This window comes from Colletes gigas, unplaced genomic scaffold (assembly GCF_013123115.1).
Source record: "Colletes gigas isolate AHSC1104 unplaced genomic scaffold, ASM1312311v1 Colletes_gigas_Sc00020, whole genome shotgun sequence".
Taxonomy (NCBI): domain Eukaryota; kingdom Metazoa; phylum Arthropoda; class Insecta; order Hymenoptera; family Colletidae; genus Colletes; species Colletes gigas.
The window spans coordinates 2,442,352-2,470,259 of NW_025106649.1; the positions used below are offsets into that span (position 1 = coordinate 2,442,352).

General features: G+C 37.4%; 1 protein-coding gene across 3 annotated transcripts in view; it reads left to right on the forward strand.

Annotated features, from left to right (window-relative positions):
* Positions 1-2,104: 2,104 nt before the first annotated feature.
* The window catches only part of LOC122400746 (actin cytoskeleton-regulatory complex protein pan1-like), a 56,664-nt gene continuing 30,860 nt past the window's right edge, over positions 2,105-27,908 (forward strand). The window contains exons 1-2 of one of the 3 annotated variants that reach the window (XM_043402370.1): positions 2,105-2,295; positions 3,506-4,697. In XM_043402370.1, coding sequence (XP_043258305.1) covers positions 3,703-4,697 — 995 coding nt within the window. In that variant the 5' untranslated portion in view covers positions 2,105-2,295; positions 3,506-3,702. Of the gene's footprint in view, positions 2,296-2,413; positions 2,904-3,505; positions 4,698-27,908 lie in introns of those variants that run through there. The other 2 variants (XM_043402368.1, XM_043402369.1) reach the window with 2 other exon arrangements.

Genomic DNA, 27,908 nt, shown 5'->3' on the forward strand with positions numbered 1-27,908 from the left:
ATGCGGGCACGTTCGCTGTAAATTCGCAAATGCCGAGTTGACAAGCACCGAGAAAGTCGATCGTTATCAAAGAGAATTCGAATTACTCGGCTGCGACGAGAGTGACAGGTGACCTCCGACATTTATGTATACGAGACGAGGTTTCATAACGGAATTGTACACTATTAACGCGCGTATCCAAAATAGATGATGCATTCGATGTCCGAATATACGTTCCCGATTAGCAGTTAACAGGTTGCCGGTGTATCAGCGTTGTTCCCTAGCGAATCATACTTTCCATAATTCATGGATGAGGAAAATGCCCTGTGTCACGCAAAGCCAGACGAACGTGTTAAATAATTCAGTACGTTGCGAGCGTTACATTCTTAACGAATCCAGAAGGAATGTACTCGGTAAACTGCACAACTTCAATTACCACGACGTGTGAAAAATATTCATATTTTATCCCGAAAGTAATTTCTTTTCTTCAACGCTACGTACATTTGCTTTCGATGCCTAGAGAAAGATACTGGTACCTATTAATATTAAATATATTATTTATTAGAGAGAATATTCTGTTCCTAATATTTACTTGTTTGCTTTCGAAACGAAAAAAAAAAATTGCTTTGCAATATGACCTACCGAAAAACCATATTGTTTGATCCAAAGACACCATCTATCTTGAAAAAAAAAACTGAGCACTTCAGCCATAAGAATACTATGTAAAAGGCTCAGGGAATAATGTTTCTTACAACATGGACGAACCTTTCTCTTAAGTTCGAACAACTTCTTCGCAGATTTTTTTACTCGAACAATTATTCTTAAGAAGCATTTAGATAGAGACTGAGAAGAGACTGCTCGACATCGTGTTCACTGCGATCGTGGTTCACAATATTAATTATCATCACTATCCTCACTACCACGTGACACGTGGAATGTATAGATTTGTACTTGTTTGTTTATTTATTGTTAGGTAGCAAACATAAAAAAAAAAGAGAAGGAGAAACCACGAATGAAAGATTCGCGGTGCAGAGAGGAGCCAACTTTTAGATCAACCTTGACTGTTTAGCCTTTAGATTTTATTAGCTACATAAGAACGACTAAAACATTATTTTGTTGATATATATTGTACGACATTATTGATTATAAATCATAAATAATCTGTAAATATATGAGACCAACGCAACTTCGAATCTTTTTCCAAAATCCATCCACACGATCCTTATTAGTTGGTAGTTAAAAAAAAAAAATGTAATTATTTATTAACGGTCTCGTCATAATTACAAGTTATTATTATTTAAACACAGTAACGTTAACTTTCGTATATTTGTGGTTCATTCATTTATTAAAACAAAAAATATAAATTTCATAAATTCTTGCAAATTCCTCAAACACATGCAATGCAATATATTAAGTGGTTTTGCAATTTTTAATCCAATTGCATCAGAAACATATTTTACATTACTTGCTTTTCATCTGAAATGACCTGAGTAAAGTAAATTAAATAATTATACATGAATACAAATGAATGTACGAAAAAGGTCTGAAAGATTATAAAAAATATTCTTATTTTTTACACGTTGCCTGCTACTTCAAACTCACAACCCTGTTTCCATACATTCATTATAAACGAACGCTAATACTTATAAATCTTTAGATAATGTTAGTTATTAGGCATTCGTCGAGTTTGAAATTCCCGCCACAAGGAAAAGTTACCGCAAGATCGATCATTGGTCCCCACAAGTTGTTTTTAGTTTTAATATAAAACGAACGATTTATTTTTAAACGTGCTAGAAATATCTACTAGTGCAGGGATACGATTTAACAAAGCCATACGAATTTAACAGAAACAATGGAAAACAAAAAAATCTGAGTAACGAGTTTAGCGTTGCATTATCGGGCGGCCATTTTGTTGGAAACACGCGCGCGCGACTTGGCCACAAACAAAAAATAGTCCCAGCGCTAGTATGCCGTGAGGTTCGTAGAATTTTTCTTTCGTGATATCATTTTACGTCGGTTTTTGTGCACAGCTTGTGTCATAACCTTCGGTCAGGTTTCGCGAGGACTGATATCGTGCTGATAGTACGCAAAAGGCGTCGCTGTCAAAGAAACGTGCGAACGCGTTTGATTGGTCGAAACAAAAAAATCCGCGAAGATGCAGTCTGCATGAAATGCCACATAATGCGGCAGAAATACAATAGTGTGCGCAACGATTGGCCAATGTTCTATCGATGATGTTGTTCCTGACAAAAAATACAATATTAGTGGCATTTGAATTGTGGATTTCCGTGACACGTACGATACTAATAAATCAGAGTAAGCACATCAATGTACTATAATGCATGACGCACAGGCGCATTCATCCACACATAAACGTACACTTCAAAGTGATAGAGGTCACTAGCCTTACGCACCACGGGGTCGTGTTCTCGTTTTACCTCGGTACCGTGAAAAACTTCTTTCAACCAATATTACATACCATTTCGATCGGATTGTTTCCGTGACTGTCAGCCATAATGAGAAAATAAGACTCTTTTAGAACGAAAGAGGGAAAGAGAACGAGAGAAAGAAAGGGAGACAACAGAGTTGATTGACACGTCCCTGTGGTTTTATAAACTCTTACAGTGCGTAGTATTTTCTCTATCGTAGATTAAATTTCTTTGTTTCGGTATTGTTTATCTACGTTTAATCTCGTCAGACTGCATTAATGTTTCGTTTGTACGGTTTGTCGTTTCGCTGTCGTAATCGAATTGTCAAAGAGAAAATAAGTGAGGTTATGAACGTGTCGGCCAATAATGTTAAACTTTGATGGTGTCATTGAGTAACTAGTTAGTCAAACAAATATCACGGTTTATTCGAAAGTACATTTGATATCGTGCTACAAAGTGCATCCGTTATTTTAAAGTGAAAACGTGTAATTGAAGGTAATTTGAAATCTGTAAAATGCAGTCGCCTTAACCTTTTGTCATATACTTTCATTGATTGATGAAACACAATAAAGAGTGTATACGATTGTACTGCGATTTTTTTAGCATGAACTGAGATACGTTAAATACAATGCTTTCATTCTTAGTCTATAAATCTTAAGAATTTGTATTTCTGCAAATAGAAATGGTGACACAGATGTTGAGACATCATTTACGCAGAAAATTATTTCGTTAAAAACGACTGATCAATTTTAATAAATGTTAAAACGTATCGCGTAACTCGTTTAATGTAAATGTTTATATAATTTTAACTGCTAAGTAACCGTGAAATGTACAAATATTTATGAAATTTATATTAATATGAAAGATTATAAAGTATTGACAATATATATTGAAAAGTTGTTTTTATATACACTCGTACTAGATTGTTTTCTATAACGTAATATAATTCTAACCTCAAAATTATAGGTAAATCTGATTTTTCGCGATCGCTTTTATCGACCGTCTGTCGATAATAGTTATGTATAAAGAAATTATTAAAAATATTATTTATAACGGCATGATGTTTGTAATGCTAATTTACTATATTTCTTTTGCAGGACAAGAATGAAACATACCAATGAATAATGTATTATTTCGTAAGGGAAAGTATCTAACGTGTGAAGTATGTTGAGAAATACTCGCATGATAATATGATAATACTAAGTGCAAAGTATTTAGTAGAATCCTCATTTTGGAAAATGTTTGTAAATGCTGAAATATTACAAACGCATCTCTGAGACAAATCAACAGAACAATGGCAGAAAGTGAGATAGAAAACAATGATTTTAAGAAAATAGTGGACATGAAAGAAACAATAAATGATACAACTACGTCCACAAATGTAATGGAAGATATCGAGAAGCAAACAAAAAGTATTTCTAGTAAAAATATTTCAGAAGAAGACGATTCTTGCGAAAAAGACTTTGAAATAATTAATATTATCGATGTTAAAAAACAAAAAAAGGAGACGCGTCTTGAAGATTCAAAAACGCCCGAGAAAGTCACGTCCGAAAATGAACAACATTCTGAGGCTTGTCCGGAAGAAGAAGTATCATCGGACACAAAACAAAAAGAAATAGACGACAAAACTGAAAAATCTAAACAAATTGATAATTCAGATGCGAAAGCTAAAGATACACACGATGCAACTTATGTTCTGCAAGAAGAAGAAACACTGAACGAATTATTGAAAGTGGTGCACGAGAATCTAAGTTCAAACAATGCTTGCGAGTCTGATGGAGACACCAAAGATTCGAAAAAAGAAGATAACACCAATAATGAAGAAACTAAAGAAAAAGTTGAGGAAAAATCGGAAATAGAAAATATTGCGAAGGACGTTACAAGCTTCGAGACAAATGTTCCTGTGGAAGATGAAACTACAAAACTGAAAGAAGATTCTGAAACAAAGCATTCTATAGAGACGGTAGAACATATGGAAGTCGGAATAGTAGGACCACCTACAACTGTTAGCGAACTCATAAATGAAGAATTGAGGGCAGAATCTGCCTTGTCGACTAATCAAAAAGTTCAAGATCACGTAGCAGAATGGGTTCAAAATTCTGCTAAAGCCGAAGAATTAGTTGTAGAAGAGGATGAAGAAGAAGAAACTCCTATTCGTGAGATTCAACATGAAACAAAAAATCTTAGGGAAAAGAGGACCAGAAAGAAGAAAAGTAACGACGTTCTTGCCTTACCAACTAGGAAATCTCAAAGAATTGTTAGCAACATCATCAAAAAGAGTATTAAATGGTAAGTAGAATTTTATAGCTTTTCATTATCTAAAACCTTAACACAGAACGTCGCGCATTAAATTAAATTATTAAATTTAAAACCGTAAAATTATGCATGTTGTTGCTTTTTTTCAACTGAGAAGAGAAAGGGAAAGGTATACGAACGTCAGTCATCTTGACGCTCGTCTTAAGACTTCGGTCTTATACATAAGTTGGGAACAAATAAGTGGAATACCTAAACACAATGCTTCAAAATTATACACCTATAACTGAATTCGATAGTAAAAGTTAGCTTTTGTAAGATTTTATTTAATTGCCCCTAATACAGCATTATTCTATTCTTTGGTAATATTGAATACTTAAAGTAACGCATTGGAAATTAATTTTCTTTCATAATGTATGCATTGCATTAAAGATAAATGATCACTTTTCTAAATATCTCAAACTTTTTCTTACGTGTTATTGTACTAATACAAAGAACAGAAAGTTTACATTGCTCAATTACTTATGAAATTAATACATTACATTGAATTCCATATATTGCTGATTTATTATATTCGAAATACAGTGATATAAGTCGCGAACTGCGATGTAAAAATAATAAGAACACTTTAAAAGTAAATAAATAAATAGAAACATCGAGTGTACGTGAATATTCAACATTATACAAACATTATGGTTTATCTTTTCAAGCATAGATCAGCCTAACAGAATAAGTGAATGTAAGTGGTCAGTATTATCGTTTAGGATAAAAATTGCATGAGAAACAAATAAGAAAGTAACGAACTTTCTAAAGAATTCGGTGTTCCCTTGTCATAGTTAAATACGTTCATTATTCTTACATCGAGTCTCCTTTATAAAGTCCCCAGCTCTAGTTCGATCGACGTTTAGGGAATTTGTCGATTCGCGGGATTATTTCGCACGATCGCCGACGAAACGGAAAACACCTTCGTGTGTGTTTCGAAACGAATGCATGCAACGAAGAGTTGGGACACCGTGTGCAGAATCGTCTTTGTAACGAGGTTGCGGTCGTTCGCTAGCACGTTCTCCGCGCGGAGAACGGCCGCTCACTCGGCAACGACAAATTCGATCGATGAGATCTCACAGCGTCGGTCTAGTTACTTTTTTCGTTTCAATCGCCGATCCTATCCAAGATTGGCGTTATCGGCCGATAAAGTCGGGGATAAGAGGAGCACTGACGAGCGCGCAAACGCGCTCTAACGACGTGGAATCAGGGAAGTGGGAGAAGAAGGAAAAAACGGGGAGAGAAATATTGACCGTAGAACGATAAGCAACGTGGTAGTGTCGATAACAGGATGACTATTTCTGCCGTCGTCTCCTTTCTTCCGCTTACCTGTTCCACGGAACAGAAGTACGTCTTCGCCTACCATCTTTTCCCTTCGTTCTCGCTTATTTCTTTTTTTTTTCTCTCTTTCTTTAACAAATACGTGGCACGACTTATCTGCGAGATAATACTGATCGCACGTCAAGCGTTTGGTATCGTTACGGCAAGAAGTACAAAAAGAGCGTCGATCGAGTTTGGTCGTTAACCTCTTGACGCTTGGAATTGCACTTCCTCGAATTGATTGGTTACTCGGAAATCTTGTGCCCCCCCGAACATAAACCGTCTCTTCGCTTTTCGCTTAACCAGCGGACAAATTCTTTTTTTAAATATTATATGTGTGCGCGCATGTGCATGTACACTATTAAAAATTGTAACGAATTCATTATACATTTTATTCGAATAGTTCATATATTGAAACATAACCTATAATAAAATTAAAATCGTTCGTGAGTTAGAAAACAAAATTAAGTACGAAAATAGTCGGTACAATCGTATTATCGTTTATAGTAAATGTTTCTATTTTACCCTAAAGAGATTCTATTTATTTTAGTAATATGTTACAAATTCGTACATTTTTGTCCATTTTTCTTGCGTATGCAATTACGATCGATTTTTACGGAAATTTGGGTGGGTAAACACAATAAAAAATATGAAATATAAACTCTCTGGGATCTTGATATATTCCATGTTGTAATAAACATTATTTTATTCGTGGTTTATTTATTCTTGTTTTCCGTAGCCCAATAACATTTATGGCCGTGTACCGTTACTTATTCCTCGAATAACCAAAATTGATATTGCTGGCATTAAAATTCCCCGGTGTTGACCTCCACCGTGAGAGGCACGGAGGGTTTATGGCGCAAATTATGCTTGGCTAATTCAGAAAAATCGTACCTGTCCGTTCTGTCCGTTGGAGGGGGAGATATAAGACTCAGAAAATTGAAATACTTTCCTCCATAAATTTATACTTTTGTGAAATTCGTATTATTAAGCAAGTTGTAACGATTGAACATTATATTATGATACTTGAAACGCGGTTTAACAGATTACCATCAAATTTCAGAGGTTTCTTTCGTATTTTCCGATAAGCTAGTCGCTTTTTACCATAGGATTTCTTGGGCAACCGAGAATAATGGGAAAAATCCTAAACATGAAAAGTTTGAGGCAGGACCAAATATGTGGCCCAAAAAAGGTCCCGTGTTATCTTAATGGCCCAAAAAATCAAGTTCGTTCGACTGCACTGAAATTCTATACAGGGTGTTCGGCCACCCCTGGAAAAAATTTTAATGAGAGATTCTAGGGATCAAATTAAGACGAAAATCAAGAATACCAATTTGTTCATGGAGGCTTTGTTAAAAAGTTATTAATGTTTGAAGTTCCGCCCGTACTGAATTTTTTTCTCGAAAATGCGTAGGAATTCGGGGGCATGTCTATTCGCCAAAAATGATTGTAATTGACCCCCGCAACCGAAAATAATTTTTTCCAGAACGATTTGAAATTTTTTTTTTCGTTGAAAAATTTAGGCACCTAATTAGATTTTCGGTAAGGAATTTTGTTCTCTAAGTGCGTAGGATTTCGGGGATATGTTTAGTGACCAAAAAGTATTGCAATTGACCCCCGCAACCGAAAATAATTTTATATAATATTTTTATACTTTGTGTAAATAATAACGTAGTATTAGTCTGGTAGAATAATAATTTTTTTTCAATCAAATTTCTTACCCTGTTATCGTATCGAGTCAGCACTATTTACGATACAACCTGTACGATTTTCACTGTAATTGTAGAGTTCGCGCGATTTTATTTCAAATAATGTGATCTATATCACTCGCAAAGGATTCAATTAATTAACTCTCTGGTAGCTTTGGGTTTCCAATTGCCAATAAGCATCGATCTGTTTATTCACAAACCCAATATAAAGGATTGCAAAATTATTTTCTCCTTCCACAAAAAATTTAAATTAAAAATTTAAAAACTTTGTTGTATTGTGTTATTTCTCCTCGTCGTCATAAAGTACATAAACCTGTGCATATATGGTTTCAAATGCATAATAATGATACAAAAAAAATTCAACTACATTGGTTTCACAAATTGATTCATTTAATCAATGAACAATTTCCATTGGTCTCTATTACTTTCTTCCACCGTTCTACGAATTTTTCAATATCATCGTAACATTTTTCTGATTCTTCGTAAGTTTTGTAACGTTCGTTTAAAAAAATATTTAACAAAAAATATCGAAGGTCCAGAAACGTGTTCAAAATGAACGTTGGTATAATTGCTTATACAAACCTGTGTACTACTCGTATGTCTTAACAATGAACATAGCAAGTGAAAATGATCGAAATATAAAGAAGTACAAGTTTCCTAACCTAACTTGTGCCAATTATTACGCAACACTTAATTTTGACGCGAGAGCGATAATATATTAAAATTCGATTTTTTACGATAAATTGATTGCCTTTCTAATAGCTAACGAATGAATTTGCGTTTAGACAGTGAAAATTTCATAGGAAGTAAAAATGATCGAAATATAAAAAAGTACAAGTTTCCTAACCTAACTTGTGCCAGTTATTACATAACACTTAATTTTGACGTGAGAGTGATAACATATTTAAATTCGATTTTTTTACGATAAATTGATTGCCTTTCTAATGACAAACGAATGAATTTGCGTTTAAACAGTGAAAATTTCATAGGAAGTAAAAATGATTGAAATATAAACAGTACAAGTTTCCTAACCTGTCTTGTGCCAGTTATTACGTAACAGATAATTTTGATGCGATAATTAATTTTTAATATTTCTAACGAATCGATTGCTTTTCTAACGACGAGCGAATTTGAAAATGGATAAAATCGACGTAGCAAGACCCGTACGATTTTCGCTGCGAGCGACCGTGTGCAGCGTCTCCACCGCATCTGCGTAGCAAAATGTGAATCGGTCCTTGGGTAAACACGAGCCTGACGCGCGCGATCTAGAAGGTTAAGTCTATTTCAGTGCGAACACGGTTTGAAACGGAAACCCGGTGATACCGAGGTACCGGGCTCCCGTCGTGTTCCCATAGGCAGCGTCAAAAGTACCATAATTATTGGTCGTCCTAATTCCATTAATTATTTAAAGCGGACGTTCGTTTATCCGACGGTCGAAAGAACGCGCATCCGAGGTCTGGTCCCAGGCCAAGGCTGGTCTCACCCCGCTGCCCGGATGAAAGTGGAGCGGTCTGCTGCGAGCGGGAGGGGCGTTAATCCCTGCGAACGGTACCATAGAAACGGTACCGGTGGGGTCGTTACGTGTGCCTGCAGAGACCGGCGTCGAGCAACCACTCCGGGGCTGCCCCGGTACCAGATAAACGCTCGTGTGCGTGCGTTCGTGCGTGGTTGCGTGCGTGCGTGCATGCGTGCGTGCGTGCGTGCGTTCGAGCAAGAACCTACGATATAATCCATCCCAAGGCCCCCCCAAGAAAAGGGGAAGGTCTTCTTTGTCCCTCGGTCCCTCGGGCAAAGGACCGTAGCCAGATGTCGGCTGACGATCCTTGCGACTGCGTCGACACGCGCGTACTTCCTTATCGGTGTACGCGGTACCTATGTCGACGACGTAGGCGTACGCACGCGTATGCGATCGTCGCGTTGCTGCACGCTCACGGGTATTGCATATCCTTCGTGGGTATTTTTGGTGACCGTGCGCGTACGCGCCTTGGTTCCTCGCTCTTCCTACAGCGAGTCGAAGAAATATTCTTACACTCTACAATTTTTACCTCGACGTGACTGTAATCTTCTTCTACAGAGAAAGCATATTTGGAGCAACCGTTCATTTAAACCCTCAATCTATGATTTGAAATATTCCTACACTGTGCAATTTTTAATTTATCATAGGTGCAATTTTCTTGTATAGGGAAGCATAGCATATTTGCATTGCCAGTTCATGTAAACCCTCAATCTACGATGTAAAATATTCGTACACAATTTTTACTTTATCATGGATGTAATTTTCTTGTATAGAGGAGGTATATTTGGAATACCAGTTTGTTTAACCTCCCAATTTACGATTTAAAATACTTCTACACTGTACAATTTTTAATTTATAATAGCTTGTTTAAACCCTTAATCTATGATTTAATTACAAATAATCTTCCTATTGTATACTTTTTTATTTTGTTTGAAGAATTGATATGTTTGACATACAAAATATTTCTATGCTGTACAATTTTTACTTTATCATAGGTGTAATTTTCTTGTATAGAGGAACTGCAGCATATTTGGTATACCAGGTTGTTGAACTTATCTTGATCTATGATTTGATTGCCAGTAATTTTTCCAACCTATACTTTTTAATTTTGTTTGAAGAACAAATATGTTTGACATACAAAATTTTCCTACACTGTGCAATTTTTACTTTATCTTGGAGGATATTTAATTACAAATTACCAGTAATTTTTCCAAAGTATACTTTTTAATTTTGTTTGAAGATATGTTTAGCATACAGAGCTTATAATGAGTGACAGGGGATTAAGATAAATAAAAAGTTATGGTAAATTGTTCGAGAAACAAAATGCAACGGTGTTCCGATGTTTATTAGGACACTTCTAAAATAAGATAACCGCGCCCAGCGATCCTACAGAGTAAATTATGATTGCATAAGAATAGCTCCACAGAAGGTCATCCGAAGGTCAACGTATCATGCATGGTTGACTTTGTCTTTTCGTCATCTGCAATACTACGATGAATAGAGTATGTCCTATTTGAAAAAATATCGGGTGATTCTGGGATCTCGTAGAAAAGAAAAGTTGAGAACCACTGGTCTAGGTTATCAAGAAGTAGATTTAAATTTTCAAACGCACAAATTCCTTTCTTTATTATCATATAAAGTTTCATACAAATAACATTATTTATTTATTTCTATTAATCAATAACATAATCATACCTTTTAAATTTTAATATATAAAATTTCGTTCAAATAATGTAATTTCCATTTTTGGTTTAATAAACAAAATACCCCCAAATTTTTGTATATGAAATTTCATTTAACTAATGTTATTTATTTTCCTTATGATTCTTTAAAATATAAAATCATAACCCGAAAAAGGTTTTGCATTTCAAACAATGAACATAAAAGGAATAATTCTTTACGAAGATCACAAAACTAACAAAACATCGATTCGAATATTTACTACGAGTTATTAGACCGAATAGAGGGATGTTATCAATGAAAATGCCCGCAAATAGTTACTAGAAAAGGGGTTCTCCTCCTCCGGAATACGAATCGACACCATCCAAGTTTAACGACACTTTTTTTTAGTGTAAATAAATACGCCATAATTGTAGGTAGTTCTAGTATTAATAAAAATTCTAAAAATAGTCTTAAAATTATATAAACATATAGAAATTATAAATGATATTAATAAATAAATAAATCGTCTAATACAAATTTCTATTCTTAGGTACTCGTTCTTACGTACGATTCTAGAGGGCAAAATAAGACTAAAATCAAGAATACCAATTTGTTGATGGAGGCTTCGTTAAAAAGTTATTAACGTTTAAAGTTCCGCCGGTACTGAATTTTTTTCTCGAAAATGCGTAGGATTTCGGGGATATGTGTAATGACCAAAAATGATTGTAATTGACTCCCGCAACCGAAAATAATTATTCCAGATCGATTTGAAAGTTTTTTTTTTCGTCGAAAAACTTAGACACCGAATTCGATTTTCAATAAGGAATTTTTTTCTCGAAAATGCGTAGGATTTCGGGGATATGTGTAATGACCAAAAATGATTGTAATTGACTCCCGCAACCAAAAATAATTATTCCAGAACAATTTCAAATTTTTGAATTTAATTGTTAATAACTTTTTAACGAAGCTTCCATCAACAAATTGGTATTCTTGATTTTCGTCTTATTTTGGCCTCTAGAATCCTTCATTAAAATTTTTCCCAGGGGTGACCGAACACCCTGTATAATATTACTACCGAGGAAATTAATATCACAATACTTAAAGAAGTTAATTTTGTATGATCTAATAGTAATAAAAATTCAATTTTTATATAATCTAAAATTTGTATTCGTTGCTCGCGAATAAAATTTGCCTGTCGGCCATTGCTGGAGAAGTTTCGGGCGTGCTTGGTGGTACCGGGACGGTGATGGAGAGCAATCGGTAATTTGCCGTGAGAGCGGGAGCCTCTTTCGCCTGTGCGAACGTACCTAGCTCTCCTCCTCGTGGTCCCTTCTTCGATGGTATAACGGCTGTTTCCTGGAAGTTCCTAGGTATCGGGGTCCGAAGTTCGCCGGTTCAGGCAGGTTTCCTGCGCGGCCTTGAAGGTTTGGTACCTGAGGCCATGGAAATGCTTTGTCTCTTGGAGGGATAAGACGTTCCCCGCGGTCAGCTCGACGGGATTTCAAAGCCTCGAGTTTCGAAGGTTCCAAGCACATTCTCTATGCAACGCGCCCTCGGTATTTTTCTCGCTGGAAATATTCGCAATAATTCCGTTCGAGCGTCACACGACTCGCATTCCGTGCGTAAATCTAAAAAAAAAAAATTCGTAATCAATTTTTTCCAACGATTCGATCGTGCATTTATATTAATTGAAAAACACTTTAATAACACTTCAATCATGGTTACAAAACTAAGTGCTAAGACAAATTTTGGATTTCGTAGTTTGGAATTGTCTAAATCATAGTTTTAATCTTGGTAGAAAATTTTACTTCGTAGATTATTTTTGTAATCTACAAATAGTATTATTATTCATTTACTTGGATAGAAAAAATGTTAAACAACTTTTTAATAAATTGTAACGGTTTTATTTGGACCACGTAGTACGTTCCGAAGGTCCAAGTGATATTTTATCGCGAATAATATTAATTCTTGTGCAATTCTTTGTCACGACTACCATTAAAGATAATGGTTCGAGATTGCAAAGCCTTCGAATTGACATTTCATAAGGTACAATCTAATACCCCGAAGAAAAGCGTAGAGCCTTGAGCGGTACCGAGAGTACCGTTTCCTCATTTACAATTAAAGTCCATTCTGATCCCCGGTACTAAGTAGAAATTGGATGGAACGTCCACCCCGGCCTGGCTAACCTCGCTTTCGACCTGGATGGACGTCGAACGGTCCAAGTCGACTTTCGTAGGCCACCGAATACGTTGGAATCGCTTCTATCGTTCGACTTCGTGGAACTCGTCGTGTGTCTAGACCATATTGCTTATTTATTTTCTGTATTTTCGGGAAAACGATAATCTTGATCCTCAGGCTAGCCAACTGTACACCCAAGTGTCTATTTCTATATTTCCTACATTTATTTATATCATGAAAATATCGTGTAGAGGATAACCCGATGATTTGGGGAAGGAATTAAATAAACGATAGCCACAGGTTAACGATAAATGTATTTAGATGTTACTGGTTCGGTGTCTCGATCGAATCTGGGCTCGTGTTACTTGTCTCATGACCTCTTAACGCTTTGACTGCCACATATATGTATGGACGACAGGATTTACCATTTTGATACTAGAAAAATTAATTCTCAAGTTAAGACGTCGGGGAAACTAAATTTGGATAGACTTTGTGAATTTTAACAGGGTTACGAGAATAAGTACTGAAACAAATTTTAGGTTATGTAGCTTACATTTGGGTTAGGTCTGGTAATACTAAGAATTCGTATACACTTGTGGAAAAACCCTTTCTCGAGTTTATTTTTCAATTGGCGAACATACGTATCGCGTCAATGCCAAGTTTGCATAGCGATTCAACAACTACCATAACCTTCAAAAAATCAATTCACTTTTTGGGAATTTTTAATATAAAAACTGTATAACGTGGAAAGTTCAAATTTGATTAAACGGATATGTACACTTTGAGGTGTACCTTGTAAAGTTTGTGTTAAAAAATGCAGTATATCGCTGTAACGTTTTTGAAAATTGTTACTTTTGAGAAAAATATTGCAAACTAAAGAAATTAATTTTTTCCCGCTGAAAACGTCGTATCGAAACTCGTTATTATATCTTAGATAATATATGTACATAAAAATATTCTGTGAAATTTGGAGTCAATCAGCCAAGTAGTTTATGAGTTTAAAAAACGCTATTTCCAGACAAACGCGAAAGAAAACGAAGTTGCTAGTTTTTTCTTTGACACGACGGTTTTTTTTTCTAACTCGTTTTTAATCAGCTATTCCTGGTACATAAAGTGAGCCTTCTAGTTCTGCTACTATGTCCCCGACTTATTTTTTATCTGCTCGACGAGCTTGACGAGCCATTTGTGTCGCTTTCTCTGCTCGTTGCTTCGCCACGTTCAATCGATGTTCATCGTTGTTATTTTTTTTACAAAAATTGTGGCAACCGAGCCCGACTTCCAGAATCATCACTTTCATAATTTATGAAACGGTTGTGTATTCATCGAAAATGTGTATTAATCCTAAATGTAAAAATCCTAACCCAAACCCAACCCAGACCATTGTAAGCTACATAACCTAAAATTTGTTTCAGTACTTATTTTCGTAACTCTGTTAAAATTCACAAACTCTGTTCAAATTTATTTCCTTCGACGTCTTAGCTTGAGAATTAATTTTTCCTTGCACGTTATCGTGAATTTCTTTGTTCCACACTGTCTGGACAGATTGAAACAACAGACCCCATTCGCCAGACAGTCTGGATATAGGACTGAAAAGAGTTAATTCGGTGAACGAGCTGGCCACAAAATTGATCTCCCGCATCCTATCCAGCGATTCGCAACAATGTCATCAGTGACAGTTTTTATAATGCGCGGGACATTCGTCATGTTGGTACCAACGTTCCTTGAGCGCGAGCGGTGCAACGGCCATTTTGGTCGGAAACGAATTTATAAAAGCGTGGTAGGAACAGATGTTGGTTATTTGCTGTAACTGTTAGAACTCGTATATTGTTTGCTTTCAACCCAAGGAATCATTTTGGAAACCACCCTGGGCGGTCATGGTCATGGTCAGCAAATAGTTTTATTATAGCCCTGTGGAAGCTCTTGAAAGATCGTTTCATTAGTAGTAAATATTCTACCGGTATTATCAATATTCTCTTTTCAATTTTTTAGTGCTTCTTTTAAAAATGAGAATATGTAAATTACATTGTTGATAATTACAAGATATATAATATTTTACGAAACTAAAATATTGGTTTGAGATGATGGTAAACTGCATAACCTAAAATTTACTTCAGTACTTATGTTGTGACCATATATGGGTGAACGTGAGAATCAAAGTGTTAAAGTTTTAATGTTGATTTTAACGAAAATTCAAGAGAATATTTTCGAAACAATGTTGGAAAAATATATGAAAATAAAGAATGGGTGTTTTTAATATGTAAATTACATTGTTGATAATTACAAGATATATAATATTTTACGAAACTAAAATATTGGTTCGAGATGATGGTAAACTACATAACCTAAAGTTTACTTCAGTACTTATGTTGTGACCATATATGGGTGAACGTGAGAATCAAAGTGTTAAAGTTTTAATGTTGATTTTAACGAAAATTCAAGAGAATATTTTCGAAACAATGTTGAAGAAGTATATGACAATAAAGAATGGGTGTTTTTAATATGTAAATTACATTGTTGATAATTACAAAATTACTATCAGAACTTGAGTCTTTTTATTAATACGTCGACCGCAAAATGAAAACTATACAATATTCTGCAAGACTACAATATTCTTTTGAGACCACTATACAGGGTGTTCAGCCACCACTGGAAAAAATTTTAACGAGAGATTCTAGAGGCCAAAATAAGACGAAAATCAAGAATACCAGTTTGTTGATGGAGGCTTCGTCAAAAAGTTATTAACAAATAAATTCAAAAATTTCAAATCGTTCTAAAAAAATTATTTTCGATAACAGAAGTTAGGTCAATTGCAATCACTTTTGGTCATTACATATACCCCCGAAATCCTACGCACTTTCGAGAAAAAAATTCTTTACCGAAAATCTAATTATAAGTGCCTAAATTTTTCAACGAAAAAAAAAATTTCAAATCGTTCTGGAAAAATTATTTTCGGTTGCGCGGGTCAATTGCAATCGTTTTCGGTGAATAGACATACCTCCAAAATCCTGCGCATTTTCGAGAAAAAAATTCAGTACGGGCGGAATTTTAAACATTAATAACTTTTTAACAAGGTCTCTATCAACAAATTGATATTCTTGATTTTCGTCTTATTTTGGCCTCTAGAATCGCCCATTAAAATTTTTCCCGGGGGTGGCCGAACACCCTGTATACTACATAACCTAAAATTTGCTTCAGTACTTACTTTGGTAACCATATATGGTTGCCGTGGCAGTCAAGTGTTAAAGTTTTAATAGTGATTTAAACGTAAATTCAAAAGAATATTTTCGAAACAATGTGGAAGGAATATATAAAAAAAAGAAAATGGACGTTTTTCAAGCTATTGGTTTGGGTGCCCTTCGCAAGCTCTGGTGCAAGAAGTAAAATTTTATTGAAATAGCAAGCAACTGAGAACGTACCTTAACTTTTCTTCCGATTTAGATAATAGTTTTGTCCTATCTCTGGTCTTCATCCTGTAAAAAATCATTCGTGGATAGGCATTCCTCAGCTTCCGCTCGAGCAGCGCCCGTAATCCGGAGAGGCGCTGCAAGTCGTGTTCCGAGGTCGAAGGTTAAACGCGCGATCCAATAATGCGGAATTGTACTCTCGCTCGAATAATTATCATAGATTATTCTGGCTGGATCCTTGTTTCGATATCTGGCGGCGCGTATAAATAAAATATCAGCGATCGAAGGCACACGCGATCCGCGGAACGAAGACAGGAGGTATCATTACCATACGCACAACGGTTGACGTCGTATGATTCACAAGGAGGGAACACGGAGGCTAGGTAGAAAGAGAAGAAAAAATGTATTGTTTGGTCGGGTTCGACCTCAGAGGTACACCGCGAGAAGGTGACGTTTTCATTGGTCTTTGATCTTTGGTATCCTGGTAACGGGCGGGCATGACGTCATCCGGTGATCCAAGCCCGGTCGGTTACCATCCGTTCCCATCGTCCAATACCACCTCCCTCAGGCGTGCCTGCCAGCCCCTGTGTCTCACCATCGTGACCATCCCCCTCCTGGAAATCCCCCTCGCGATTCCGCCCTCCAAACGAGCTCTGACCCCTCTTGCGCTCTCGCGTTTGTAGCAATAACGAGAGGAAGGAAGGACGCTCTACGAGACGCGTTCGGTTCCATCCTGCGAAGCGAATATGGCCTTCCTTTCAACCCTTTCGAGCCGACGATGAAAAAGACGCGACTCCGTCGCCCCCTGGATTCCGATGCTTCGTGACGGATCGAGAGATTCGCAGATCGAATTGGCCGAGGAACGATCGTCGGATTCGTTCGCGTCCACGGGCGTTGTAGCTTTTTTACTTGGGCGATAAAACAGTTAACGGAATTATCGAGCGGGGGCATTTCTTTTGGCGTTGTAATTAGCGGTAGCTGACTGTAGTGGGAAAGAAATCTTTTTAGGTTAAATACGTAGGTTAGATTTTGCACATCTGATCGGACCTGGGAGTATCGAAATTATTTTAGCAGTTACTGAACGGTGAAGATGAACTTTGGATACTTGAGTATTTAGGTTAACATTTGAATTATTTAAACAATACGGATACCAACGATATATTGAATATTACATACTATCGTGAGTCGATTATCAGGTCACGTACACGAATAAACCGTTGCTGTAAGTGAAATCAATAATTCTTAGAAGATGATCAATAATCTGTGTGCATGTAAACATGTACGAATAAAATTGCACATAAACGTGTACGAAAGCAGCGACTCGTTCCCGTACATATCGTACATTGTAGGACACGTGTTAAGTGCAATTATTTATAAGTAGATGTATATATATTATAAACACATTAATTTAACCAAAATTTAAATATTACATAACTAAATGAAAATAAAATTCTACAGAGAAAAATAAACTTATATCTCGGTTAATCGATTATTGCACAAAATACTCGAGTATTCAAATGGTACTTAAATTATATTCATTGTAATATTGGTATCATCGAAGTATTTAAATATTTTGGTAAAGAAAATTCGACAAGTGGTTCCAACCCTTCTCTCAAATAGTATAATGTATAATGTTAGAAATACTCTAAATACCAAGTTACGAACTATTTATATTTTATTTTGGAAAATATATCGAATCCTGCGATTTTTAGTCGGTTACTGGGATGTAGTATTTCGAACATTCTGATACTGGTCAGACTCGAATACAAAACCAGATCTGGACCAGCGGTAGCCTATTCAAATAGACGCGGGGAATCGATTAGAATGTGCCAGGGATCCCTAAATGCGATATGACAGGTTCTGTCGACTTTACGAGGGGCAAGTCGATCTTGATTCCTGGATTAAAATTTGTTAAGTCCAAATATTAGCCATTTCTCGAATTATGTTTTCGTATTGTGAAAATGAAACGTGAAACTTGTATTTTATAGCATATGAAATACGTATACGTAGCAATTTATTATAAGTTAGTTATCAGTAGTTACTTTGCAAGCTACTTATTTATAAGAAATCGTTTAGATATAAATAACGAATGAAACAAAAAATATATACGTTAGAATTTAAAATGGTTCGAGGTCATACCTTCAAGTTCTCAAGGTTATACAGAGTGATCGGCCACTCCTGGGAAAAATTTTAATGGGAGATTCTAGAGGCCAAAATAAGACGAAAATCAAGAATACCAATTTGTTGATGGAGGCTTCGTTAAAAAGTTATTAACAATTAAATTAAACAATTTCAAATCGTTCTGGAAAAATTATTTTTATTTGAAGGGGTCAATTACAATCATTTTTGGTCATTACACATATCCCCGAACTGCTACGCATTTCCGAGGAAAAAATTCAGGAAGGTGGACAAATTTTTCGGCGAAAAAAAAATTTCGTCTCGTTCTAAAAAAATTATTTTTAGCTAAAGAGGTTAATTACAATCATTTTTGGTGAATAGACATAACTCCGAAATCCTACCCACTTTCTAGAAAAAAATTCGAGATGTGAAATTTTTCGACGGAAAAAAAAATTTCTAATCGTTTTGGAAAAATTATTTTTAGTTGCGGGGGTCAGTTACAATCATTTTTGGTAAATAGACATATCCCCGAAATCCTGCGCATTTTCGAGAAAAAAATTCAGTACCGGCGGAAATTTAAACGTTAATAACTTTTTAACGAAGCCTCCATCAACAAATTGCTATTCTTGATTTTCGTCTTATTTTGGCCCCTAGAATCTCCCATTAAAATTTTTCCCAGGGGTGGCCAAACACTCTGTATATTTGATAAATATTTTTATTACCTGCACATTGTACGTAAAATCACGACGAATTCAACAAAATACCATAATGCGACCTTGAAATAACCTTGAATGCGACAATTTACAATGAAGTTTGTAGAAACTTTGAATCATACCTTGAAAAACAATCTCCTCTACATTCTCAATGTCAACAGAGATATTGACAGGTTCTGTTTCTCGTGACTCACCCTATATGAATAAGAGATGACGTGCAATAACAGTGGTATTATTAAAACGTAACCTCAATTTTTTCCATTGTTCAGTCCAAGTACAGTTTTGATAAGTATATCGATTCACGGTAGCATGCTTTTCATCCAATCTCTTAATTTCACTTCATTTTATTTAACACGTCGACTGCCGTAACGGTCACTGGTGACCGGTACTCGAAGCTTAAAATGTGCCTCGAAATAGCTCACACGGAAGAAACTAGTTTTTTTTTAAATATTAAATAACACTACTGTCATCAGGAGTGCTATAGTGCTAAACATCTGATGATATTCAATTTAACTTGGGTTTTTACAGTTCACCAGAAATTGGCGGGAAAATTCGAACGAGCAAAACTGTTTAAAATTACAATTCTTGGCGCACAGTTTTTCCTATCTGTTAGAAAATACAAAGATATTCGTTTTTAACTGCGATCACGAGTTTGAAGAATTTTTCAAAATGGCGGACACAATAGTCCGGCGTTACGTTTTGAAACATGGCTTCTCGATTCCGAAAGCAACTCTTCGACGCGCTCGAAACGTCGGATTTGTGCCTTGGTAACGGAGACAAAGGAAAGATGAATTAAACATAACTTCGTACAACCGATCGGTTGGTCATACTTTATACATCACTAACGACATAACTACACGACGATGCATCTGTTTAGCTGTAGCACGACGCGAACGACAAAACGCCGTTTCTACGGTCAAAGTACGGCCACCGTGGAGGAAATGAATATTCAATAACGCAACGATACGCGAAACTCTTCGAAACAAACTAGTCGGTCGAAGTATGATATTACGTTACACCGTACGAATCTAAACGTCCAGTTGCAGCAACAGCTGGTCGGATTTAATTAGGGATTATGTCGATACAGTTGAGTCGATGAAATTCAAACGGCGAAAAAGAAGATTAACGAGTGTATGGAAAGTTGTTTAGGAAGAAATCAATGTGTATCCGATCTCTCAACGGTTCCAAAGAAATTAAGAAATATATTGCAGAATTTATATTTTTGGAATAATATTGTTGATACTTAGCAGAAACGTAAGAATATTCTAACGAAATATTTATAGTTGCATCTTCTGTTACGTAAAAGTTATAAAAATAAAAAAATGGCCGTTGAATACAATTGGTACTTTTAATTTGATAATTAAGTATCATAATATTTCTCTTTTTATGTCGCGCCTTAAGGCGGATAGAATTTCCACCTCACCCTGTATTATTAGATATTATTTTATCGAGTTGCAACACAAGGTTGATCAGTCGAGCCATTGGACCCAGGCTTCACACTTACAGGAGCTTAAAATTTACACAAAATATATTGGTGCACTTCCATAATCAGTTCACGATTTGGTAATATAATAGTTTTGCTGCACTTCGTTCTAGATCCAGCTGGGCGATCCTAACAGTGAGGTTCACCTGACAGATTCCATCTTAGACGCGACGCTATTAATTGTTTGAACACTCTGTTCAAACCAATCATGTACTAATAAACTACCCAGTAATGGGAGACTACACCACGATTAATAATGCCCCGTCTAAGGCAGGATCTGCTGGATAAGCCTTCCTGATGAATTTAACTAGCAGATTCCAGACGAAACGCAATAATTTTGCTTTATGTGTTAAAATTGTCTCAGACAATTGGAAACGACATTACCGAAAATTTGTCGAAGTGCATATTTATATTTGCAACCCCAAAGATATTCATTCCACATTACTTTTGTATTTATTTATTTATTTATTTAGTATGTGGGATATACTCATTTGAGTACATATTTACATGATGTGAAATCACAGGTAGCAAATAGGTCTTATTGTGAGTTGACCAATAACAATATTGATGACGGTTGTCAGCACCATCAACATGAAATATCAAAGCAAGATAAAGCAAACCTTGCACGTTTTATATTTACAAAATTCGGCCTATAAAGGGTTAATCACGAGTATCACCAATCTCCCCAAATTCGATAAGTTTGATTATTATCAGAACTATCCATCCAAAAGTGAGCTTCGTCGTTGAAGATGACTCTGTTGACGAAATTAGGATCAGAAAATTCGCTGTGCATACGATGGTCAGCAAACTTCAATTCTTGAAATTGAATCCTGGAAGGATGAAGATCCAAGTCTTTGCGCAGAGTTGACAATAAAAATATGGAGAAAGAATCTAGAAAAGCGTTTAAGCTGCAATATAAAACTGTGGTTGATTTAGTTATTATGACGTAGAATGCCTCCAAAAGATAATGATCCCAAAAACGAGGCGTGTAAAGGTCATGGTAAAATTGTTCAGGAGTCATCGATACACCCTTGCGATTGCCCAGCTTGGCTCCTTGGTTCTGTTTGAGACGATTTGGGATAAATTTAAAATACAAGTGACTGGAGACGTGGACACGACGTAGGACCGGCTGAAACGAACGTAGGATCGCAGAGGGTTAAGAACCACTGCGGCGAACACAATCGCGCTGCCCGCGGAGACTAGATTGGTCTGTACGCCGACTCCGGCTCGTGACTCCGGAGGCATCCGACACGACGGATTCGCGAAGCCACTCGAATTCTCCGGAGACTCGAGCAGACGGATGGGACCGGGCAGGTTTTGGCAGACCGGCAGCAGGCACAGGCAGAGGCAGAGGCCAGGCAGCGCAGGCAAAGAGAGGGTGGCTTGGACTTCGGTTCGGATGGCGGGTATTGATCCTAGCGAACCTAGCAGCGGGGTGGCCGGGACCCCGCCTCAAGGATGAAGGGTGTCTCCCCTTCTCTCTCGGCCCCCTCTCGCTTGAGCCTCACTGTCAGCCAGCGTTAAAGCGAGACGAAGATAGGAAGAACCACACGAGTGGGGTGGTTGCCCCTTAAGAGAGTGGGGTGAACCACCTAGAGCGGGCCGTGTACCAAAGATACCATCCCTTAGGCTTGGCCGTAATAAGCAGCCGAAGAGGCCGGAAAACGAGCCAACAGAGCCGACCCGAAGACGATGGAAAATCTCGAGACGCCAGGTGAAGCCTATTGGTGCCACCTTTCCCCGTGGTTTCCAGTCATCAATATTCCGCCAGGTAGATTCCCTTCCTTTCTCCTGGCTCCGTTTTGCCCCTGTGCCGCTCTGGAGAACCGATCGTTCGCGCAGCGCTCGACGCCCATTTTGGCGCGAGGAACGCGGGAGCGTCGCCGTTCCAGAGAATTGTCTTCCTCTCCATCGTCGACGAACGCGCGATGGCTCTTCGAGCGGACGTCGCACCGGGCGACCCGTGACGTCACATCCTTTTCTTTTTTTCTTTTCCTTTTTTCTTCCGCGGTGTAACGCAGATATATTTTCTCGCATGCGAATACCTCGGCCAGTGAGTCACTTCTTCGTTGACGCGCCATCTTCGCCCGCATGCCTCGCCGATCATAAGTAAACGCGATCTAAATGAACTCGCGTTCGCTAGAATACCGGTTGCTGCTTCGTTGTCCCCGGATAGTATATCATATTCAAAAGCTTCGATTTACGAAAAAATATTTGATAGCGTATTTTTTATCGCGTAGACCACCATTAAAAACTTTGCAAACAGTGGGGTTCGTTCATTTTGTGTATGTTAGAAAATTGCTGTGAGTTTGAATACTACTCCGGTATACAACGTGTTAATAACTTCAAGTAAGACGAATTTAAACAAAACTAAGTGTAATACCTTTTGGGGGGATCTTGTTTGTAAAGATAATTGCAGCCTCGATGTTGAATTAAGATTAATTTTAAACACAGAAGTGTAAATAATTTTGCACGAAATAACCGAGTATTTAAAATGATAGTCTTTTGACGCCATTTTGAACGGAATTCCATTTCTCTGTGACGCCGTACTGGTTCTCCAGATAGAAAAAAGTCCATGTTTGACGTCATTGTAATTACTAAATTATCTCCTGCTCGAAAGAAAAGGCAACACGTAATCGGACGGAGCATTGCCTGGACTATACACTGAATGAATCACAGTTCTAATTAGCTGTTAAATTAAGCACAGGACGCTCGAACTCTACTGCATTTTCTTAACGCGTTGACTGCCACAGTGGTCAACCGTGACCTTATACCCTTCAAACACTTAGAAATATCCAAATTCTGATACTTATCAACTTTTCAATACGTTAATATTATCGGTTATAAAATTACACATGCCAAAAGAACTATCGAATATCTCTGTTTTCCACGCTAAAATTTGAGGAAATGTCGGAGATATTTCCAGATACGGAAAACACATGTTAAATACGTGAGTCATGGCAAAGAAGACGTTACGGTAGGAGGGAGTCGCTGATAAAGAGCCTTTAAAATAAATTGCTGTACGCTGGTGACGAAATTATGTTATTTACGACGCTCTTCGAACGAAAATTTTCGAGTTTTTTCTCAAGCTGTGTCATCGAAGAGGGACTGAAAAGCATTTCTGGTCACTGGTACCATTTCACGGCCTGCCTCGGGAAGGAACATTTTTCGATATACCGCGTGCTCAATGAACGCGCTGGTGTGCGCATGCGCCGATTGTTCGTGTTAACAGAGGCTCGGGTGCGAAGACACGTTAGCAGCGGACACGCCAAGTTCCGATTACAGGGTCCGGCAACGCAGAACGTTTTTATTTTATTTATTTAACTCTATGACGTAAGCATAGAGATACAGATACCTGAATACATAACAAATAAAACGGGGAACACGCATGTACGCAAGAGTTAAGGCGCATCTAAAATACTATTATTAAGACCTAACCTCAATACGCATCCCCTACGGTCGTGCAATTATTGTCGCCCCTGTGACAATAGAGTGCACGATATCGGTTGCTTCCCATCGGATATAGGTCTTACACTCGTAGATTCAACATTTTGCAAATTGAATTTATCCTTTTCTTTACATTTTACTCTTTCCCGTTAATGATAATTGAGATCGTAACGATTAGTATTCGAATACATTTACAAAGTTATTCCTTATGTTCTCAATAGTTTCAGGTTATGGCTTGAATATTACAGACTTTGAATACCAAGAATTTCAATCACCAAACAAACAAAGAAATTTCGTTTGTATGATTTAATTTTCCTCTACTTTTGGTGTAACGAAACTGACAAGAATTCCCATTTTATTAAATATATATTTGAGATAAAGTCTGATGAAAAAATATCCTGTACAAAAATTTCTTCTAAAAATATTGGTTTTTATTTGAAAGAGCACATTTAACCTTCGAGCAACGTTATGAACGTTTGACAAATAAAAAATAAATAGCACAGTTGTATATTTTTCTCTTGAAACTGAAAAAGAATCGATTTTTTTAAAGGTTTACAAACTTCATTTCTACTTTTTTTAATTTTCCTGCTTCAATCTACCACACATTACTGAGTTCGACTTATAGAACAGCACAAATTGGATAAATATCTAAAAATATTGAACTTGACGCAGCATTAACACTTTGACTGCCACGTCACCCATATATGGGTGACAGGATTTACCATTACGATACTACGAAAATTAATTTTCAAGTTAAGACGTCGAGGGAAATAAATTCGAATAAAGTTTATGAATTTTAACAGGGTTACGAGAATAAGTACTGAAACACATATTAGGTTATGTAGCTTACAATGGTGTAGAATCAACATTTTAATCTTGCTGAATATCATACAGTTTTTATCTGACAGTGACCGCGTTAAATGTCAAGAGTTCCAAGTTTGGAATGATATTTGTGACATTCGATGTATTCGATCCGATCGTAAGTGCTTGAAATCCCACGACTGAGCCCCGTCCGAGCCCCGCCGTGAAAGTGTTAATAGACTCACGGGTGAAACTTGCTTCGAGCAATTGTCTCGAACGCAAACGTATCGATTGGTCGACGGAGTCGCCGGTCGAGAAGAATAACATTGACGAGAGCTGAAACCTCGAGCGACGAATGGGCACACGGCCCTATCGAGTGTATATTTCCGTCGTGCAGATAACGTGCGCGGGTCAGATTAAAAGAAAAAGCGCTGAAATCGCGTAGCGTCGGGGCGTCGGGGACGGCCCACGGGTCCGTGTCTCTCGCTCGTCCCACGGAGGACATTTTTCGACCTGTGGCTCCGCGAGTTGGCGGTGTGTAAAACGGACGAAAGAGAGTCGCAGCTGCGCATCCTTCTTGGTCGTTCTCCAGGCAGCCGTGTCTGGTGGCCCCGGAGTCGGAGACGCCTCGGCTTATTTCCCTCCTGTGCCAGCTGTGCGGAGAGCGAGCGCGCCCGCACACAGCCTGCTCTGTTAAGACGGGCGTCAACGACGAGGATGGACGGCCATAGGCTCTACCGTCGGTGCAACCGGGACGGAACGGTCGCTCTAGCCTACGAGAGAGAAACGAGGCGAAACGGTGCTCTAATAACGAAGATTGGAGAGAGAGAAGGAGAGATGAACGGTTCTGTATTGTCGCAGAGAAGACCGACGCGTCCTCTCGCTCCTTCCCTTTCTCCGTGACGTTGGTCCGAGCGAGAGGACAGAGAAAGAGAACCCCCGATCGGTTCATAGTGGGGTCAGGTTGCTGGAGAGGCACGGAGGGGCGAGCGAGACCACCGGAAATCGGTCTGTCCTTATTTGAGAGCCCGCGTGAACCACACCGAAGCCAGGTCGGCCTTTCGTGCCTGCTTCTTCTCCTCTTTTCGATGGCTTCTCTTCCTTCGCCTCTGAAAGAGGGACGCGTTGGCACGCATCGAGGCAAAAACTGCCGAGAACCTCCGCGGAGATGTTTCTGTTAGCAGCGGCTTCTGGTACCAGGACGTCCTCAGTTTCCGCAGAAGCGTTCTGAGAAAATCGTTTCGTCGGCCCAGCATGACGGGCTACGGCCAACGAGGAGGAGGGGGGAGAGAAAGACCGTCGAGAACGTGGGGGAGATACTTTCGACGCTCGTCGACGCTGGTTATACGATATCGCAAAGGGGAAAAGATCCTCGGCGAGAACCGATGGGAAGCTGTTGCGTTGCAGTGCGTTTGCCTCGGAACTGGAGTATCTGCGCTCGTAAACGAAATTGCTCGAACGCTTATATCGTTCGACTAATGAAACATATTAAACTAAAGCATTTGATACGTAGAGTACAGCATATAGCTATAGCGCCAAAAATTTTTCAATGCTTTGAACTTTCGTACGAGGATTGAAGAAAATTAGTTATTCAAGCTGAAAATGTATGATAAATAATGACTCGCATAAACGTCGTCTTATAATCGTCGAAAAACAAGATTCTCGATTAGGATGAATTTAATTATTCTAGATACTAAAACGAAAGGAAAAAGTCGTTTATTTAATAAATGGTAACACCTTGAAATTTAATTATCAACTTTTTTAATGGTTTTCGTCAAATTTACGGTTTAAGTAAATATGAAAGAAACAAGAGAATTATAAAAAGTGATTTTAAATTAAAATTTTAGGTGTCTTTTGATACATTGGGAAAAATACTGTTAGGAAATAGCCCAATATGATCGGTCAACGCTAAATATCGTTCCCAATAAATGAAATAACAGAGTCCAAAGTAGTGAAAAACATCGCGGAGTAAATGTGAATTATTACAAACACGTGATACCGTTTGACCATCGAATTTCTATTTTATCTAACTCGAGAGGTCTGCCTATCGTACACAGAGCAAACTACTAATAAAACAACTAAAAACCATTAATCCCACTAATACACGAAGGAACGTTCATTATCTGGTACGCGTGTCTTGATTATCAAACCAAAATGGCCGACGTGGCGAACCGAGTATCGCTGGAACCGACTGTTAATTTGTTACGTCCGCCCTTGAGGATCTCATTCGGACTAGTTCCTTATCAGCGATATTATGTATCGTGAAAATCTATATTTTGTGCGATCGAACTCGCCATGCACTTCAAAAGATTCTCCGTGAGCTTAACCACCTAGACCAACCAAGAAATAATTACTAAATATATTCGAGTCTTGAAGGTTATCTTCATTTCTCGCCAAACTATTTATTTTTTTTTCTATTAAATATTATTACAGTAGAGTTTTTATTAACACTGTTTATACTCGACAGTCAGTATTTTATTAGATGTAAATGCACAATTAAAATTAGACGTTTCATTTGTATTACGAGCAATAAAAGGAAAAGTTTCTAATTTGAATATCTATATTGATGAAAGTCTACAATTATCAAGTTTGTTAGAATTTGGCAAAAAAGGTCATTTAATTGTGCATTTGTCAATTTTACATATACCTCGTTACAACCACAAAATCATAATTAATATTTTTGTAATTTCTCCTGTTGTTTATAACTAATGAATTTTATGTTGAATACATATCAAGTATTCATCATTTTGTTAAATATATTACGTGTTTTTAAAATAGAAATAGTAGAAGGAAGTACATTTTTGCCGAACAACGGAAAGAAATCATCAGACCTCGAAATGACATGATGACGCTT